This window comes from Vicugna pacos, chromosome 3, assembly GCF_048564905.1.
Source record: "Vicugna pacos chromosome 3, VicPac4, whole genome shotgun sequence".
Classification (NCBI taxonomy): Eukaryota; Metazoa; Chordata; class Mammalia; order Artiodactyla; family Camelidae; genus Vicugna; species Vicugna pacos.
In genome coordinates, this window is record NC_132989.1 from 16,143,617 (window position 1) to 16,164,206 (window position 20,590).

At 44.9% G+C, this 20,590-nt stretch overlaps 1 protein-coding gene across 1 annotated transcript in view; it reads left to right on the plus strand.

Annotated features, from left to right (window-relative positions):
- The window catches only part of HTR4 (5-hydroxytryptamine receptor 4), a 150,381-nt gene extending 134,796 nt beyond the window's left edge, over positions 1 to 15,585 (plus strand). The window contains exon 7 of the mRNA XM_072950119.1: positions 15,477 to 15,585. Within this exon, the coding sequence (XP_072806220.1) occupies positions 15,477 to 15,564 (88 nt within the window). The 3' untranslated portion in view covers positions 15,565 to 15,585. The remainder of the gene's footprint in view (positions 1 to 15,476) is intronic.
- The last annotated feature ends 5,005 nt before the right edge of the window (positions 15,586 to 20,590 follow it).

Genomic DNA, 20,590 nt, shown 5'->3' on the forward strand with positions numbered 1-20,590 from the left:
CGTGCATTATCTCCTTAAAAAGCTCCCAACAGCCCAGTGTTTGGTGTTAACACTCTCCCTCTAATAAATTAGAAACAGAAGCTCGAAGAAGGGAAGGGCTAGACACTGAGTCAAGACGAGGCAGAATATGGACTAGCATTAGATTTTGCATTCTGGACCAGTGCATCCTCTTTCCACACCATGTTGCCTCTGCAGCGAAACATCTGAGGACCTGTTGTTTGTTACTTTTCTCCAAACGATACACTTTGAGTCCTGGGAGCCTGACAGGGCAGGCAAACACGACTGTGTTCTTCCCTGGCAGGGCTCTGCAGACAGGAAGCTGGGATAATTGGATTCCAGCCATTAGATCTTTGGACTGAATTTGTAACCAGCCAACTCCTGATGACCAAGCCTAATGGAAAAAGCCCTGACCACACAAACACCACCCCCCGTAGGATGTCATCGTTAATAGTGCGGAGAGCGCGATTTATCAACAGCGGTCAGCAGCAGCCTTCTAACAGTTCCTCTCCCCGGCAGAGGTGGCTTCAGAATGTGCCAGACCTTACTTAACCTGCCGCCAAGGACAAGCTGAGGCACCTGGAGTAAGAAAGTGTGAGGTGAGGAGCCAGGACTTTTTTGACAGCAGAGCTGGTGTGGTCAGATCAGAACTGTATTTTATTTGATTCTGGCCAAAGGCTAAATTTAGCACACTTGAACGAAGTGTGCATTCAGAGTGATGTTTAAAGCAAGTTGTTAAGATTGTAGTGGTGCAGTATTAGATTGAGTTGATGACTATAAAAGTAGGTAACATTTGAAAGTTAGCTCACAAAAAGAGTCCTTATAGTTTCAACCAGATTTAGCTTAGTTCAACTTTAGCTCGGATTTTTTTTTTTTTTGAAGGCAGTAGACTCAGATAAACGCTGTTGTTGGGCAGTATGTAAAGTTGTGTATCCTGATATTGTTGCAGCAAAGATAATGAAAATTACCCTTAAGAAGCTTCAGCATTGCCTCTGATGTATAGGGCAGAATTAATGGAAGTATACTTGGTAGGTAAGGATTTGCTATGCTCGGGGAAGCTAATGATTTGCCTTTGGTTACGACATTAAGCTTTGCTTAGAAACAGCTCTGAGACTGGGCCAGCAACTGTTGTCCATTAGACGTAGAGCCCTCAGTCTGAGGAAGAGGATGATGTGACCTCCCTGCCCAGAGAGGACACCCCTGTGGGCCCCTGCACTGGGCCAGATATAGGCCGCTCTTCTGAGCCTATGGCAAATGATTTTAAGGTGTTAATTCAATACTTGTAGATAAGACCCTTTTAGGTGGGAGTAATGAGGTAGAGTTAATGGGAAAGCCAGAGTTCTTATCCAAAGCAGATTGCAGGAGCTGTTCAGGTATTGGAAACACTCCGAGCCATTATCTAGGATCCCAGCCCTCTGCCTGGCCTCTTTTCTCTATCTGCCACCAAGCCTTGTCTTCTTGGCTTTGAGTTTTCCTAACACCTGCTGCCAGGCAGTTGGCTAAACCAACCCCTGCTTGTCACATCCCCATCCAAACAACAGCCAAGGCAGCCTGCACTGTGCTGTTTCCTGGGCCTGTGACATACCTCAGCTCTGTTCCAAGCTGCCAGGCCAAGGCTCTGCCTGGACTGAATATGTTTGAATTTAAGAAGGGTGCAACTAATCAGTTAGCAGTCCTCTACATTATCTGGGCAGGGGAAGGGATATGTGCCTTCTTTTCCATTCAGACTTGCACAGTACTAACCTCATGGGTTTGTGGAGAGTAAAAAGTAAAATAATAGATATCAAAGGCTTTGTAAGATCATGGTCTGCAGTACAAATGTACGGAACAATCTCTGTGTACAAAAACATACATTCAGCTGGGTGAGGTTTTGCATGATCGCTCCAGCCAGCAAAAATGCAAACAGCCAGAGGTCACAGGAAAACTATTCAGCAGGGTCAACATGGACAGGGGACAGGCAATAGGTCTTTAAAACAAATTAGAAACATTCTGAAAATCTAAATTTTAATTTTATATTAATATTTAAAATTTTATCTTTACATTTCTTCAATGTGTAGCTTTAATCACTTCGCCCATTTTAAAGTGTAGTGCAGTGCAAAAAAAGTGTTTGTAAGAATTATATCCTCTTCTGAGATTTTCACAAGGAAAGGTTTTTTTTCCTTTTTGCCAGAATCGCTCCCTCCTTTCAGACATGTCTGTAACTTACCTACACATTGTACTCTCAAAAGTTCTCTCATTAAACTCGTTAAGGGTTATATCCAAGAAAAACAATATTGTTACTTGCATTTAAAAGAAAAGCTATAAATATGTAAGGGTAGTTATATTTTTAGTTAAATAATTACTAAGGTCTAATAAAATAATATATATACATATAGCAAGTGTTAGTTATTTGTAATAATGTATATTACCCTATGTGTAATCCCAGCCCCACACGAATACTGGAAACTACTGAACCATGGAAAACCTAGAGGCAAGGAGTGTTCTCACCTGCTGCACTAGAATGCACCGTGGTCCTAGTGTTTGAGTGGCCTGGTCCTAATTGTCTGATTTCCAGGAAAGCATGTCATGCGAACAGATATCCAGATATTTAAATCTTCAATTGGTTACTTATAGCCTACTAAAGGTTTCTGAGTTTCTTTCTTAAAATTTCATGCCAGCATATGAGTTATTGAAATTGGAACTTTCCATAGAGTAGACATAGTGTTTGAGTGGTACCCCTTACAGAGCCTTGTTCGTGAAGGATACTAAGATATATCATCAGGCTAATGAAGGACTAGAGAGAACCAGTTGAAAGAAGAAAAAATCGCGGGTCCCATCATTGTTTCATCAGGTAATTAACTTAATGTTTGACTAGCATAGAACTGGCTGATATTTCATGAGCACCATGCCAGGCAGGATGAGCACCCTGAACATGCCTCACCATAACTCGCGGAGGGAGGTACTGTCACAGATGAGGAAAACGAGGCACAGGGAGGTGCAAGGTTGTGAGACTAGTAAGTCACAGAGCTGAGGTAAGAATTCTGGACGCTTAACTCTCAACCGCCATTGCTTAGCTAATAGTCAATAAAATAATAGCTGTTAGATGACTAGGTCATGGTTCCTTCTCTACAGGAGGCTTGTAATTTGGCCTGGAAACGTGCTATTTAAATGTACGTACAGTTGCATTTAACAAGCCACAGCAAGGGCTGTCATGAGGCAGTTTATAATGTCAAATAAATTATAGAAGCAGAAAGTGCTATGTTTGTTTGAAAAAGGGAAAAGGGATACATAGAGATGGCCAAAGATGATTGCTAAGAAGGAAGTGGCCATACCCAACTGCATTCTTAAAGATTCCTCAGCATAGACGTATCAGGAGATTAGCTAAAGAAGATGGAAGAAGCACGAAGAGGGTATGCTCTGTGCTTTTTAATCTTTATGTTGAATGAGTTTAACCAAATTGCCCTTAAAAATTCCAGGATCCTGGCTAATTCCAGGATCCTGGCTTTCTGCCTGGCCTTTTGTCACCTGAAGTGGAACTTGATGTCTTGATACAGAAAGAAGTGGTCAGAGTTGCAAGAGCCTTTAAGAACCTGGGGCCCTGGACGTGTGGAGGGGATGTTTGAATAGGGTTTCCTAATACAGGGGGCGGGGATCTCTGGGAAACACGAGGGAGCCATGCATGGCTCTTCCTTCCTGAAAGGGGGCCCAGAGCTCAAGAAGAAAAGAGCTTCTTTGCTTTCCTGGTCCAGAATCTGACTAAGGGAAGGGTGGGGAATAGGACGCTCCAGATTTTAGAAGCGAGCTCGGAGAACCACAATGCTCAGAGTTTAGAGGTGTGTGCTTCTGAGCCAGAGGGCCCTGGGGTCGAGTCAGTTTTCCCTCCTATTAACTAGATGATCTTGGTCACGTTGCATCTAAGCTTCAGGTTCCACATTAGAAAATGAGGGTTAATAGTACCTACCTCAAGGTTGACATGAGTATTATATGGAATGTTACACAGGGGGACATTTTAGGTGGGATGATTTATGCCAGGAATACAGGATGGGGCCTGGCTAATGATGAAGAAGAGGAAAGGGAAGGAAGGAGGGTGGCTTTCTACACACATCTCGGTCACAGTACTGCAGAAGGTAACTCAGAACACTTGGCTTCTGTTGTGTCTTAGCTGCTAATGACCAGGTGCCCTTGGACAGATGACTTTCCTCTCTGTGCCTGTTTTCTTACTTAGTAAGTAAAGGTAGTAAACGGCACTGTGAACCTCCCAGGTGTTTGTGAAACTCAAATGAGATTCTAGCTGTGAGAGTGCTTTTTAGACGTACAGTGTGGCATAACCATGTTGTACAGCGATTATGCTCCCCTCCTGACCCTCCCCTAGAGGCACTTTGAGTCTACTACAGTGCTCACTTTGGCCGAGATCACCTGTCCACTAACCTCTGCGTTTTCCTTCTTTTTTCTTTCCCAACTTCTGCTTGGCTCTCCCTCATCTGTGGCTGTTTTCTGTTTCAACTAAAAGTGGCTGTTCCTCTGTCTCCAGCTTCTTCCTGCTCTTCTGCAATAGACCAGTTCCTGTCTAACTCTGAACGTGCTCTGTAAGTCTGTCACTGTCGGTGTTACGCGTCTGCCTGTGTCTGTCCACTCCCTTCTTCCTACGAAGTGCCCTTGGTTTCTGCTTATTCTTCCATCCTCACTGGACCAGGTTGAGTCCACTGGACACATCACTATCAGTTGTTGGCAGAGGTCTGCCACACCCAGAGTTTCTTCTGGACCTTGATTGCTATTGACCTGAAGGCCAAAGATTCATATGGCTTGAGAACTTTATTTTCTATTCCTTAACTTAAAATTTTGATTTGGGCTTCTTCCGTGTTCTGGGAGCACAGACTTCCCATGTCCTCTGGGAGACGAGCACTTGTTGGAGCCGAATTCAGCCAGTGTAGCTGTGGTCCCCAGAGTTCCCTCATCTGGGTTATCCCAGGACTCAGTTCATCCTGTGTGTCTTTGGCTAGAAGTGATGAACTCCATCTTTCTCAAACAAATAATTGTGACTAAACTGATTTTTTTCAGTCTTTATTTTTTTAAAACCCCTTTTATTTTGAAAGACTTTCATATCTATAGAAGAATAGTACAGGGATGGTACAGAATGTTTCTATATACGTTTCACACAGCTTCCCCTAATGCTGACATTTTATGTAACTGTGGAACATTTATCAAAAGACAGGAAATTAGCATTTAGCCAATATTATTAAGTGAACTATAGACTCAATTTGGATTACCCTAGTAACAAATCAGATTTTGAGTAACTTTGTTCAAAGTCGTTATTTTGAATTTCTATTATTAAGTTATTTTACACTACAGTAATGGCCTTGGGGATGTTTGAAATATTTTCCTCTGCCTTACATGGCCCCAGCTGGTTTTGCTGTGTTGATTTTTGTTGCCTTTTTTATGGTTCTGTTCTCTTTGCACATGTCAGCTATCATCAGTTTATCTAGCATTAGCGTTACCTATCTCCCTTCCCATCCTATTTTCTAGTCTCTGCTCTGCTGTATGTGGAAGAACCAAGCACTCTAGAATTGTATGGGAACTAAGTTTAAATATCCTCTGAGTGAAAAACCAGGGAAGACTACAAGGAAAGTTTGTACCTTTGGACCAACTACTCTGATTACTCAGAGGCCTTTAAAAAAAAAAAAAAAGCAAAAAACACCTCTGTGCAGGTTTGTGGATAGTTACGGTCACTGGATCTGGATACCTGACCTTTGGATAACTGAAGTGTTGCTAGTAAAAGATTCACAGAGACATATACATACACATGCTCTCTGGTAGCTCGTTTTCTCTTGATGCCTTAGGTTTCCTGAATTAATGGCCGAAGGCAGAAAGTCCTATGTCCACAGCCTGTACTGTTGTGTCTCCTTCTCTCTCCTTTCTTTGACTTTCTTTGACTCCTTGAGACCTCTTGTTCTAGTCGGCTCAGACTGCTGTAACACAATACCATAGACTGAGTGGCTTACACAAAGAGATTTATTTCTCACAGGTTTATAGGCTGGGAAATCCAAGATTGAGGTGGCAGCAACTTTGGTTCCCCATGAGAACCTGCCTCCCATTTGCATACAGACACCTTGTCACTGTCCTTACGTGGCAGAGAAGAAGAGGGTGTGTGTGTTGGAGGACGAAGGAACTCAGTTCTTTCTTTCTCTTCTTACAAGGGCACTCAACCCGTCATGGATGCTTCACCCTCATGACCGCATCTAAACCTAACTACCTCCCAAAGGCCCCATCTGCAAATACCATCATATTGGGGCTTTAGCATATGAATTTGGGGGAGGGATAAAAACATTCAGTTTATAACAACTTCCTATCCTATACCAGCTGAAGAATATTCCTTTTTCATCGTCAGACTTCCAGCTTCTTTGCCAGGGAGTTTCTGTAGGAGTGACCCCAGCCCCTGATGTGACTTTTGTGCCATGATGGCTTTCTCAGTCTCCTTCCCATGAAGAGACTGAAAGCCAGAAATACATATGGCAGGGCTTTTTCCAAAAGAGGGAAGTGTGACAGGGGGAGGCACCTCCTCCCACCCCATCCCCCAGAAGGTACGACGTTGAACATAAAGAATGGAAAGCGGCATCACAAATGCAGAAATAATCCGAGTAGTGCAACACTCGGGGCTGCCGTGAAGATCAATGCCAACGTTCTTTGTAATCAACATAAATGCTAGGCAATGTGGGAGAGGATTGTCTCGTTCTGTAATCCATTCAGTAAATATTTCTATAGATACTGTGACATTCTGCACTCTATGTGTGGTGTTGTGAGCTATATAGCAAGTATTAAGAAGAAAAAGTACTAACAGTGAAAAGGGCTTGGGATTCTAGCATGCCTGGGTTTGAATCCTGGCTTTGCCTTTGCTAGCTGAGTGACCTCTGGCAAATCTTAACCTCTCTGAGTTTCAGTTTCCTCATCTGTGAAATGGAGGTATATAAAATAACAGCTCAGACATCACAGACTCATTGTTAGCATTAAATGCAATCATATTTTAAAAGTACTTAGTGCAGGGTCTGGTACAGAGGGCTAAAAAATGTTTACTTCTTATAATAATAAGATATAGACTCTGCCTTCCAGGGGTGTCAGGAGGGCAGACATATGTTCAGACATCTAACATTTGTGATAATTTGTGTTCCTGTAGACAGTAAATGCTGAGGGATGGTATTGAAGGCTTCTGGAAGGAGGTGACATTGAACTGGGTCTTAAAGGGTGCATGGGATTTGGATGTGGCAGAATGCAGGAAGTCATTGTGAACATGGAAGTCAGGGATTGTGGGCATTATGTCATCTTTGGACACTTTGACCTATAAGCACTAGAATGCTAACTAAAATTAACTTTAAAAATAAGGTCATTTGTCCATTTACAAGACAGGAAGCCCAGAGTTTAGTAGTTTTAGGACTGGTTAATTCAGTGATTCCACAACATTGTGAAGGACCCAGATGCTTTCCATCTGTTCGTTTCAGCCTGTTAGTTTTCATCCTGGATAATGCTCTTGTGGTCACAAACTAGCTGCAATAGCTCCAAGCTTTGCATCCCACTCACATAACCATAACCAAAGGCTGGAAGATAAGGCAGACTCTTCTCATACTTGTCTTTTGTTGAGGAGAAAAACATTTTCCAGCAGATACCCCTAGCAGACCTTCAAGCTCTGTCAGTCAGAAGATCACAGGCCAAACCCTTAGTTGTAATACTTCTGGTGTTTCTGCGTCTACTAAGAGTCAGGCCCTGCTGCAAAGAAAGAAGAGAGTGCAGGCACATGCTTTGAAGTATATAATTCACAATGTCTAACCATAGGCTATAAGTCCGTTCATGCTTCCTAAAGAAAAACAAAAGGAGATTTATTGAAAAGATACAAAAATAGCTCATGGATCCCCAGAGGAGGAAGTTACTGGCCTTCAAGGTGACAAATAAGGAAGAGGGGTGCTCCCAGGGATTAGCTTTCTCTTCTCTTGTCTGTTACTCATTGTGTGTCAACTTTATTTTTTCTCTTTCTGGACCATTGTCTCTACTTCTGTGAACACATGGGTCAAACCTGGCTCCCCCAGTCATGCATTAAGACCTTGGTAGTACCTCCAGCTCCCCAGACACATATTTCCTGGAGATAGAAGCAGAGTGCTCTGCCTTTGGACTTTGCCATGGCCAGGAGATAGAGCCCCCTGCAGGGGTGGGGACCATCCCTTAGATTATGGGAGACAGAGCTGGAGAGCTCTGCCACGGATATGTCCCACAGTGAAGAGGCACATTTAGGAGATTGTTGAGCCCATGATGGCATGGGGTGAGGTGACCAAGAAAGGAACACACTTAAAGGAAACATTCCCTATTTTGGACTAGTTATAAATACCTGTGTAAAAACAAATAGCTAGGTCATAGGGGTGGATTTTGAGCCTGTCTCTGCTGATAAAGAGAGGACCTGAGGCCAGGATCCCTTCACCCTTAACCAGGGATCTGTTTTCCAGTGACAAAAGTAAGCTAGCCCAGAGTGGAACAACCAAAGACCCGAGGGAGGCTAGGAACCCTGTTCTATGAGGAATACTGAAGGACTGGAAGTGTTTCTCCTGGAGAAGAAAAGTCTCAGGAGGGCTGGGGGCTCCCTCATTCATGGCATCAGCATCCACTTAGGTCTCCAGGCTAAACTCGGACTCACTTGGACGCCCTTCTCTGTTGGTCCCCACACGGAATCAGTGATGGTGTCCTGCCCATCACTGTCTGCAAGGTCCTGCTCTCTCCTCGTACCCACTGCTACCACTTTGGCTTATGGCCTTTTCCTTCCCAAGGAACGAGCCTCCATGCTGGTCTCAGTGTCCCAGTCATCCCACCTATTCCCCACAGAGCAGCCAGTGTCCGCTTCACTCTCCACTACCTAAAGATGCAGCCCATCCTCTTTAGCCTGGCTTTTAAGACCTTCAGTAATGCTGCCTCCACCTCCTTTAAGCCTCATCTCCCAGCACCCTCAGCCCCACCACGTAGGATATACCCACAGAGTATTCATCATTCCTTGAACAAAGCGTGTCACTCCATGCTCTTTCCTGCCTCTGCACCTTTCCTCGCCCATGCTGTGCCTTGAATGCACTCGTTGCCCCCATGCCCAGTGCATCAGCAGGTCCCGTCGGCTCTGCCTTCAAGATATACCCTGAATCTGACTAGTTCTCAACACCTCCACTGCTACCACCGTACATCTGAGTCACCAGCATCTCTGGACACCTTGAAAATTACCCGTGACAGGAAAAATAATGTCCAAAGAGGCCTACATCCTACTCCCCCAAATCTACAAATGTTTTACTTTAGACGGCAAAAGGGACTTTGTAGATGTGATTAAGCTACACATATTGACATGGGGAGATTATCCTGGATTATCTGGGTGGGCCCACTGCAATCACAGACACCCTTGTAATAAAGAGGTGGGAGGGTCAGAGTCAGAGAAGACGATGTGATGATGGAAGCAGAGGTCAGAGTCATGAGGACAGGAACCAGGGAATGTGGGCGGTCTCTAGAAGCTGGAAAAGGCAAGGAATGGACTCTTCCCTTGAGCCTCTGGAAAGAATGCAGCTCTGCCCAGCACCTTGGTTTTAGGCCATTAAGGCCCATTTTGGACTTCTGCCCTCCAGAACTGTGAGATAATAAATTTGCATTCTTTTAAGCTAAAAGTTTGTGGTAGTTTGTTATAGAAGCATTAGGAAGCTAAGATAGCTCCTGATCTGCCTCTGGGCTCCCACTCCATCCTCACCTCTGCCATTTTCTACACACCACTGGGAGAAGGTTCTTCCAAAACGTGAAGTCCTCTGCTCACTACCTTGGCTAGCTTCCCACTGCTCTTAGGATGAGCATTCGGCCCTTAGCATGGTGAGCCTCTGCATCTTCACCGTCATCTGAGGCTGTTGCTCGCCTATTCTACCCTTGCAGGGCCCACCTGCCCCCAGGACAGTGGACCTTCATGTTTGCTGGTCTTTTTGGCAACATCTTCCTCCTCTTTGCCTGTTTAACCCCTACCCGTCTTTCAGTTCTCATCTCTGTCACTTCCTCCATCACACTACTCTGACACACTGACCTTGTCCACATCTCCTGTGGCACATTCTTATAGCACCACCAAATCCTCTCATTCCCGACACTTCTCATGGCTGTGATTTTTGCATCTAACTGGGTCTCCTGCACTCCACTGTGAACTCCACAAGGAGAGGGACTGTAGATTCTCCTCACCACCCTGTTATCTCCAGTGCATGACACAGTGGTAGAAACTCAAAATATGTTTTAAAATAAGTAAGTGTCTGAATGAATAAATGCCTAGGATCTGAAAATCTCATTTCTCCCTGAATATCAAAGAAACACCCCATGTGAGATCTTTGTTTGCAGGTGATGGGACCCTGGCTTTCATAAAACTCTGCCTTAGGGCTGAATCTCTAAACCTATGCACCTTGCATTTTAATAATTAAAACATCTTCTTTCAAACACCCCCATGTGAGCACTGCCGTGCGGGGGAGGGCCAGGGTGATGTGTAATAAAGTCTAATCATTTCCTTATAATCCTAAACTGGGCAGGCAAAGGGGGCTATTATAACACAACTAATTACCGCATCTAGGCTGCTCTAAGTGCGATGCTAATTGCTCAGTGAATGAATTGTTGACTCAGGTAATTACCAGAGCAAATGGGGCTTCCATCATGTTTGAGTAACTTAATGCAAAGCAGAAAAGCAACCAGTCTTGAAGGGGGTTGCCTCCTGCCTTGCTGTTGCTTGGAAAACAGCAGTTGGGTTTTTTCATCTGGACTTGGAACTGCCCAGGTACACCCACACATCCAGAGTCTGCTCTCCACCAGCGCAGCTGTAAGATTGCAAGTGAGATCTTATACCAAACAGAGCCAGGAGGGTTTTGCCACTCCGAACAGATGACCGCCTCCCACCTCCACCTCTCTGGGGCTGTTTCTTTATCTGTAAAGCCATCTTGAAGGTTTCTTTCAGCCCTATGGTCAATGGCTAAGTGAACAAATATTTGATCAATTATTAAAGAACGGATTTCTGCACTGAGTCAGCAGTCAAGTACTGGGTTCACGTCTTACCTCTATTGTCAAGTGGCAACAGTTCCAATAAACATTTATGGAGTGCTTACTAGCCAGCTGGCAGGATTCTAATAAGCATTTTATGTATGTTATCTCACTGAAGGCCCACAACCACCCAGAACGTTTGGAATAATTCACAGAGCTAGAACGTGCCAGAGGCAGGATTTAACCCAGGCATTCTGGCTCAAAAGCCGATGTTCTTAACCATTCCATACACAGCTACTTCTCTGACCCTGGGAAAGTCACATTTTTTTCACCTTGGTTTTCTTCCGGGTGAAAATTCCTGCACCCACTGCATGTCCAGCCCTTTGCTAAGCTCTTTATAGATGTTAATTTTATCATCACATCACAACCAAGCTGTGAGGTAGGTGGCACTAATCTACTTGGTTAGGTCACGCAACTAGTAAATGGTGGAGTCAGGATCTGAATGCTGTTCTGTTTGCCTGCAGTATTGAGTACTTTCATGCACCCTTGTTAGAGAAACGCTGCAAAAAGTCAGCCACTCTCACTGCAACATCAGGTAGGCCTGAATGCAATTCGAGCCCTGAATTCACAAGGCAGTTTGAGTTCATAAGGGGGCTGCTAAATCATCCCAAATCTGCTCAGATTGTTTATTTACTATCAAAGTGAAATTACCAAATTAAAAGTATATCTCATGAGATTTGGGGAAAACCTCTGCAGGCCAGACTCAATGTGAGACACGCTGTCCTCTACCAGAGCCCTGCCAAGGAAATCTCAGACTGGTTCCTACCTTCTGCGTCACCCACCAAAGTTGTAGCTGAAAACATGCCCGTCTGCTTACTCCCATCTCTAATGAGAGCTGCTGCCTTTCCACTGCACTCTGGATAAAGGGAGCCTCCACTTTTTATTCCCAAACAGCTCACCCATTGGCACATGAGGAGTACTCAGGAGAGATGTGTTAAAGGCTGCTGGAGAGGTGTGCCTGACTCCATAGTCGTGTGTCTTCTTATGTGATCAGAAATGTAAAAAATGTCCCTCAACCAGGACACCCTCTTCATGTGGACTTGGTATGAGAGAAGGTGCCACTGATTGCCCGTGAAAGTGGCCATGAGCAGGGCAAAGGTACAGGAGTCTGTCTGGAGGTTCAAAGTGTGGGCATCGTGGACACTGTGACCTTACATAAATTGCTTGACTTCTCTGAGCTTCAATTTTCTTGTCTGTAAGGTAGTTCTCAGCATAGTAGCTCCCACTTTGGGTTGTGAAACTAAATGATGTAAGTGAAATCATGTATGTCATTACTAAAAGGCGTGCCTGGCAAATATCCTCATTCCTCAATAAAATGAGCTGTGTATGATTTCTTATTATTAGTAGTAATAAAGTTTCTCCTGCACAAGCATCCACTTCAGAGATATCCCTGCACTTCAGATACTGGAGCACATCCCTATTTCACAGTTCTGAGTTCTGTTTTGAAGACTTGTATTTAAGTCATTAAGCAATACGGCTTAGGAGTAAGAGCCGTGGGTGGGAGTCTGGCTGTGGTCCTGCCAGGCTCTGCCACTCACTCACCGTGATGCTCAGTGCTCAGGCAGCTGCTCTGAGCCTCACTTTCCTCCTCCATTTGATATTGGTCTTATCACTTACTTTTCCTGGCCTGCAGAGCTACTTATAAGTAATGTCAAGGATGGGGAAATCAATTAGTGCTGCTTTAGTATGCATGCTTGCCGAAAGAGGGCTTGTGATTCTGATAAGGGAGAAGGCAAGCTCTGGGGGCCCTCTCATCTTGGGTTCTTTCAGGTTTTACCTAGAAAGGAAATAAAGGAGGAAAATATTTTTAAACAGTAAACTGCTGTGCTTATATTATTACCGTCATTATCATGTACTCATAACTAAATGAGGTATTGAGGAAAAGAAGAAAACAGAATAATTTTCGTTGCAATATTTTGAGATTCTGGTCTTTGCAGACGCTGTGCTAGTGTTTTCCGTACTTGATGTTACTTGGTCCACACACCAATACTGTGAATTAGGTATTGTCACTCTCCGTTACACTGGAGGAAAGTGAGGCATAGAGAGATTAAATGACTTGTGAAATACCACAGAGCTGGTGAATGGTCTGGGGACTAGGTCTGTCTCACTCAAGTCGTGGTTTAGGTCACTGTTGTTGCTTCACACAGCCTCGCGTTGGTGAGACAAGGCAGGGGAAATGCAGAGAACAGTTGTGAATCTAAACCTGCTGGGACGAAGTGAAACAGCAAACTACTCTTTCACCTGGATTGTGGCTGCAACTTCCTAGCCGTTCTCCCTGTGCACACCCCACCTCCATTCCACCTGCTCTCAGTAGGGCAGCCAGAGAGAGCCCGCTAAGAGGTCACTCAGATCATGGCAGGGCACTGCTCAGGCCCCTCCGTGATCCCCTCACGTGTAGTCAGTCAGAGCCTTACAGGGATCTGCATGCCTTGCCCCCTTCACCCCTCCACTCTGGCCCCAGCTACCTCACTCGACTCAGCTCTCAACTCCTTCCACTCCTCCCTCGTTCCTTCTGCCTCGGTCCCCAGCATCCGTGCTTTCCTTCAGACATTCCAGACAGGATCTAGCCTCAGGACCTTTGCACTTTTTCTCTCTACCTAGAACATTCTTCTCCCAGATATGCATATGGCTCCCTTCTTCGTTACATCTCATAGGGCTCAGTCAGAAGGCAGAAACTACACCAGCTGTTTCAATAATATTTTAATCTGAAAGATTGTTAACTAGGCACATCATTGTTAACTACTGAAAAGGAATAGAAGAACATTCTAAGGTATCATGGAGGTAGCAACCGCAGGGAGCACCTGCTGCCTCTAGGGCCAAGTGAAAACAGCTGGGATGCTGACCTCCCTGAGGCCTTTATTCACATGTCTCACCAGGACCTTCCCCAGCCCCCTCATGAAGGCTGTGTGATCCGACCCTTCCTATACCACTTCCCACTTTCTTCTCCTCAGCACTCACCAGCAGGTGCTCATGGTTCTTCAAGTCCTATCCCCTCTGCTCGGCTCCATCTCAGCAGCACCTTCGGTGGACAGTTCTGTGAGAAGGCAGACTCATGCCCTTTGCTTGGTCTGTGTTCCTCAGCTGACACCTGCTTCTAGCCAGCCAGGAGGATTTTTTATCCTAGATCAGGGTTTCTCAGTCTTGGCACCGTGGACATTTTGGGCCAGATAATTCTTTGATGTGGGAGTCTGTGCTGTGCATTAAACAATGTTTAGCAGCATCCTTCGTCTCTACCCACTAGATGCCAGCTGCATAGCCCTACTATGACAACCAAAATACCTCCGAATTGTCTGTTGAGACCCACTGTTCTAAAGTTATACGTGGTCCAGAGGCTGTGTGCAAACCCCTTAAGCACATGGGTGTTGGCATCAGATAGATTGGGTTTGACTTACTGTATCTTCATGTATTACCTGTTCTCCTTTGAGCAAGTCACTGAAGCTATGTGTCATTTTACACAAATGAAAAATGAACATAAGACTACCTCATGGGGCTGTTGTGCAGACTAAATAAGGTAATGCATGGAGAGGGTTTAGTCCAGTACCTGGTACACACCAACCAGTCAACATAGGTAAGCAATAAATTATTATGATTTGAAGAAAGCATTCTCATAATTCTTGAAAAACCACCAAGTTGGTTGTCAACATATGGTACCAAGTAACTGGTATGTGTTTGTTTATTTGTTTTACTGAATGGGCTTGATGCTCGCCTCAGGTATGAGAGGTAATAGTGCTCCTAAACTCTGCAGAAATGTCATGAGAATAACTGCCAGATGCTGGAAACTGAGTTACTGACAAGAGCCACTTGCAATTGAGATTGATTTAAATGCAATTAACGTATTGAGCGCAACTGTGGGATACTGCAGAAAAATAATAAACACTTGTCAAGTAGTAAGTTTCACTCTGATGCTTAGAGTCGACTTGCTTCAGATTCATCTAATTGATTTATTGTTCCAAATGTCATCAAAGGGAATGCAACTAACAAATGTAGCTACACTGTCTTTCAGGCTCTGAGTGGTTTACTGATCTCAGTTAGCACACTGATATTGCTGAACCCAGAACCATCCCTGGCAGGGAACTTAGCATATTTAGATACAGCTTGAGGTGGTACATAGGGTCCATTTTGATGAGCAGCACAAGAGCCCCAGGCTTTGTTGCAGGGAAAGAAGTGTGTGTTCCAGTCCTAGGTCTGCCCCTTACTATTTCTTTACCCCTGGTCCTGTCCTTTCCTTCAGGCTTTCAGTTCCTCACCTTTAAAATGAGCAGTTCAGGTGCCATTCTTTGGGCTGTCCTGTTGATGAAGTACCACCCATGCCCAGCGCCACCTCGCCGTGCTCCCAGAAGCTTGCAGCCCAAAAGAAGTCAGGAGTGGTGGGACTGGTCTCTTTGGTGCATTTGAAGGATGCCTGTCAAATTCTCAAGCTTTCTTTCTTTCCTCCCTAGGTATACAGTTCTGCACAGTGGACATCACCAGGAACTCGAGAAACTGCCCATACAGAATGACCCAGAATCCCTGGAATCATGCTTCTGATTGAGGACATGGCTGACAACTAAGCCATTCATTCCCATTCATGTCTGCATGAACAGGACACCCCGGCATGTCTCCTGACCCTCATCACCACCAGAGAGGCACGAGGCAGTGGGGCCGAGAACCCAGGGAAGGTACCTGGATGACAGGGTTGGACAGGACCCAAGGCCAGTGCATGCAGAATCTCAGAGTTGAGAAGGGACTTCAGACAACATCAGATCCAGGCTCCCACTCAATGCAGGAGCAGCTTCCTCCATCGCATCCCTGGAAGCTAGTCAGTCTCTGTGTGTACACCTCCAGAGACAGGGTGCACCATCTCCCAGTGCAGTTCCTTCTGATGTGGAGAAGCTTTAGTTGTAAGGAAGCTCTTTCCTTTGTTGGAACACAAACTTCTCTCTGCTCCATTTTCTATCTGAGGCCAAGCAGTTTGCCCATTCTTCCACTGAGAACTCTTAAATATTGGAAGACAGTGATCTGCCACTCACCTACCTACCCTTTTAAGTCTTCTCTCTGAACTCAACAGCTCCAGTTTCCTCTCCATTCTGGCCATCTTTTCTGGACATGCATTGGTGGGTGAATTGATCAAGGCTCTTTCAATGAAGTTAGGTTGCTATCAGTGCCAAGATGTCTGTCCAGAAACACTGAATTATAAGTGAAGCATCAACAGTTTTTGATTCATAGACATGAACATTTTTCTTTTCTTTTTCTCCTGGGGATGACCTTTAGAAAGTCTGGGTCTGCTTAGGTCTTGATTTTGGATCCATTGCCAAAAGGCATCTTTATAGCCGGTCTGGGGGGTGTGTGTGTGTGTCTGTGTATGTGTGTGTGTGTCTGTGTCTGTGTGTGTGTCTGTGTGTGTGTGTGTGTGTGTGTGTGTTTAAAGATGGCATTTTCTCATTGGCATCCTGGCTGTGAGGTCATTTGAAATAAGTCTTGATTAATTCCCCTTCCATGACAGTGGGAAAAGGACCTACACCTTTACTGAGAATAGTCCTACCACTCAGATTTTGGGAGGTAAACTCAGTTGCTCCTATAAGACACTTTTTAGAGGCTTTAAAGGCCCCGTGCTGAAGCAGTGCCTGGTCTTAAGCAGGGAAATTTGCTCCTTTGGGCAAACACATACTCACAGACCAACTTACTTTACTGGGAAACTTCATTGGCCTCCTTCCTGTGAAGCTCCTGGGCTACCATTTTCCTATATTTTTTTCCAGTATCTCACTTCCTCCAAGCTCCTAAGGAGATGCTCCCCAGATGTCAAAGCTACCACCATATGACTTTATGTTGGGGTGAGTTATCTCCTCTGGTTGAGACTCTGAGGTTTTTCAGTTGCCTTTCTTTTTGCTGCTGATAAAAACCCTAACTGAGAGAGCTGGTTGCTGGTCCTTATAGGGAAGCTTAGAGAACAGGCAACCTGGGGGCTGGTTGGTGCGTATGTAACATGCACTACAAGATAAAGATGCCCCAGGAGTGTCTAACCTCATCAGTTTTCCTTGTCCTTCTACTTGGTCTCTTGGCCCTGTCTTCACTCCTGTATGATCTCAGAAGCCACTGTTGCCTCCGTATCACCCGTTTCATCCATGAGGGAAGAACCCAATATCCTTCCCTCTTCTCTCTGTTCCCAAATGTGGTGAGAGGGATAGTCAGACTCCACATAGGACTAGGGGGCCAACACCCTGGTTTTAGCACCAAAAGCCACACATCCCAGGAGACCCCTCAGTCCTAAGACAAACTAGGCTAGTGGGTCACCTCGTCGAAGTGACCTAGGTACACAGTTCTGCACAGTGGACATCACCAGGAACTCGAGAAACTGCCCATACAGAAAGACCCAGAATCCCTGGGATCAAGCTGCTGATTGAGGACGTGGCTGACAACTAAGCCATTCATTCCCATTCTTGTCTGCGTGAACAGGACACCCCGGCATCTCTCCTGACCCTCAGCGTGACCAGAGAGGCGCGAGGCAGTGGGGCCTCGTGCTGAGGGTTAATGCACCTCCTCAGAGTTGTATTTCCTTTTTTCCACTTTTTTACAGAAAAGGCAGAGATGAATGAATTCGAGGGTACAGAGCTCTCCACCTGCTGTCTGAATGTGGTCTCTGTTCTCCTCAAAGCACAAAGAACTTCTTTGGGAAGGTCTAAGACAGAGATCATAGAATGACCTCACAGTGAGAAGGGTATGTTCAGTGCTTTGCAGCAACTAGTAAACTTTGTTTAATGCCCCCCCAAACCCAATAAGACCTACTGTTTAATACATATGTGCATCCACACATACATAAATACAGTAAGATTCTTCCCTGTCAAATGTTTCTCTTCCCAGGAGCTCACAAGCATATCTGCTTACACAAAATTTTATTTCTCAGTGGCAGTCTCCCTTATTAAATGGCTATTCGAATTCAACAGGGATCCAGAGATTACAACATAGATGGGAAAATGAGATCTTACCATGTCACAGATCTATATCTTCTGGACTCTCTGGTCATGCTTCTGTGGGCCAGCCCGGGATTGGTATCTGTAGTGGTCACACACACCCTGGATCAGGGAAAGGGCAGCAACTGCAGGAATAGGAGCCCTTTCCATTGTCAAGAAGGAGGTCCCCTTTGCAGAGAGGGCCTCACAAGCAAACTTTACTGTCTCTTTGGACCAGGGCAGAGATGATGTAGGTGATGCCCACATTGGAGGTTCACAAGACAGAACCAGACTTGTTCTATCTGAACAGCTGATAGCCTGGTATTGCTTAAATCTCTGGCTTCCAGGAATCCAGGTAATGTAACCTGTGTATGGAAGACTCGCAAGGAGGAGACTTAGAGCTCGTCAAGGAAGGACAAGCTGTATCTTGTCGTCTTCTCTGAGAAGGCCATCCTCTTCTGGGAAGCCTGCAGTGTCAAGAAGGGATGCTTCTGGGGAGGAGGAGCACGTGGCCCCAGCCATGTCTGCCAGATTGGCCTTGACAATCTCTGGGGTGATGGATGCTGCAATAAGACTGCCCCATGCCTGGGATAATGGGGGTTCACCTGAGCTGCTTCACAACTTGACGCTCCAGCCCACAGGGCTGTCCAGGTAGAAGCCCTGAAACTTCCCGACCAGCTCACCATGAGCAGGTAGAAAGCAAAAGAGATAAAAACCAAATTCAGCTGACGCCCAAGCATGTGTTTGTAGAAAAACTCGTTCTTTCTGAGATTTCACCATCTCGTCTGACCAACATTTTCACGTCATGCTGCTAATTTGCTCTGTCCCAAAGCAAATTGCTGTCTAGCTGGGTAATGCAGGGTGGGCATGGGAGTGGGGATGAGGGAGGGGACAGGGAGGGGCTATAACTAAATTGCCTTTGATATTGTCTTCAAGTAAGAACAAAAGTAACGTCTTCTTGGTGCTGTGCTGTCTCCCTGTTTTTCTCTTTGGTGTTATATCTCTCTTTGGTGGGAGATCAATATTGCTTTTCTCTTTTTCTCTATTACTCTGTTTTGCTCTGGTCAAAGTCCTTACTGTAATAGCTAGCCTGGAGGGGGAAGAAAGACTAATGCATTTATCTCTTCTAGCCGTAATTTGCAATCTCTTTTCCATCCGACCTAGAAAACTGAGGCTGAATATTTGGTTTGAATTTAAACAAATCAGGGACGGATTTGAAGGCCTGAGTTTGGGACAACGTGTCACTTTGGGGCTTAACCAGGACTTGACTCCCTTTTCTCATCTACAAAATGAAGAAAATCTCTGAGCTGGTAGGATCGTTGAGTGTTCCAACATGTGTCACCCAAGGATTTATACCTAATATGTATCCTGCTTGTACTGTTATTTACTTTTTTAATTTAAGTCAATTTAAGTTTTCATTTACATAAATTTATTTTAGAAAGAAATATTATGTCAGTACACCAAATGGAAAATCGGTATTACTCACCATAAGTAGGAAGCAGCCATAGAGAGAAATTAATGAAAACAGAGCAAGGTTATTAAATTCTAACTGGGAGCCAGTGCACAGAGCCTGCCCTCTGCTTCCACGTTTAAAAGGTAGACGTGAGCATTGGAGAGCTGTTAGGCACCCGCCTCCCACGAGGGGCTCTTTAAGCTAGGGCGGGTTGAAAGAGAATTTACCAGAGATGAACTTCCAACCTTGACGAGTTGATGGGATTTAATGAAAAGCTGCATTCCACACATTTTGGCAACAGAGAGAGAAGAAAAGTGAAACTGCTTATATTTCTAACTCCTATATTTATATTATATTCAGTTTAGACTAGGTCTCTCCTTTCTCTTTCCTTTTTTTTCAGCTCACCCCAGCACATGTCTTAGTAATAAAATAATAATAATAATAATAATAATAATAATAATAATAATAATGACAATGATAATAATAATAATATGTAGCAATAATAAGAAAAGCTAATATTTAACGAGCTCCTTTCTGCTAGGCACTGTGGTAAATACTTTACATGGATTATCTTGTTTAATCCGCATAAAGTCCTTAGAAGATAAGTACTAGAACTGCCCCTGCTTCCCATATGAGCTGTCTCCGCTGAGGTATCTAGAGACTAGCGCGAGGAAACAGACCCGGCAAGTGTGGATTTGGAAGGGAAACGCCAGCAGCCTGACTGTAATGCCCAAGGTCTTCAGTGCGTGCAACTCTCTTCCTCATTGGGATTAATTTACTCCACATTCCCGTGTTTGACCCAGTTCGAGGAGAGAGTACTGAACAAGCCAAGGCTGGCCCCTGTCCTCCTGCTGCCTGAGATGCTCCCTTCCAGTCAGCATGGGACCCGGGGAGGAACTTGGGACATGCCTACTCCAGACTGAAACTCTGCCACTCACGTAGCTCTGCCTTCTTCTGCTGCCTTCCACTCTCTGAGCTTCAGTTTCCATCTTTACACAATGCGGGGGTTCAGGTAGATGATTGATCAGGAAGAAAGGCCCTTCCACACTGATCTTTTGTAGACTGCCCAAAATTCAGCGCCCTGAATAACCAGCAAAAGACCCTGAGAATCAGGTGTGTGAGACAAAGAAAGGATTAGTCTTTTGTGTCCCGTACTGTCCCTGGGGCTGCCCAC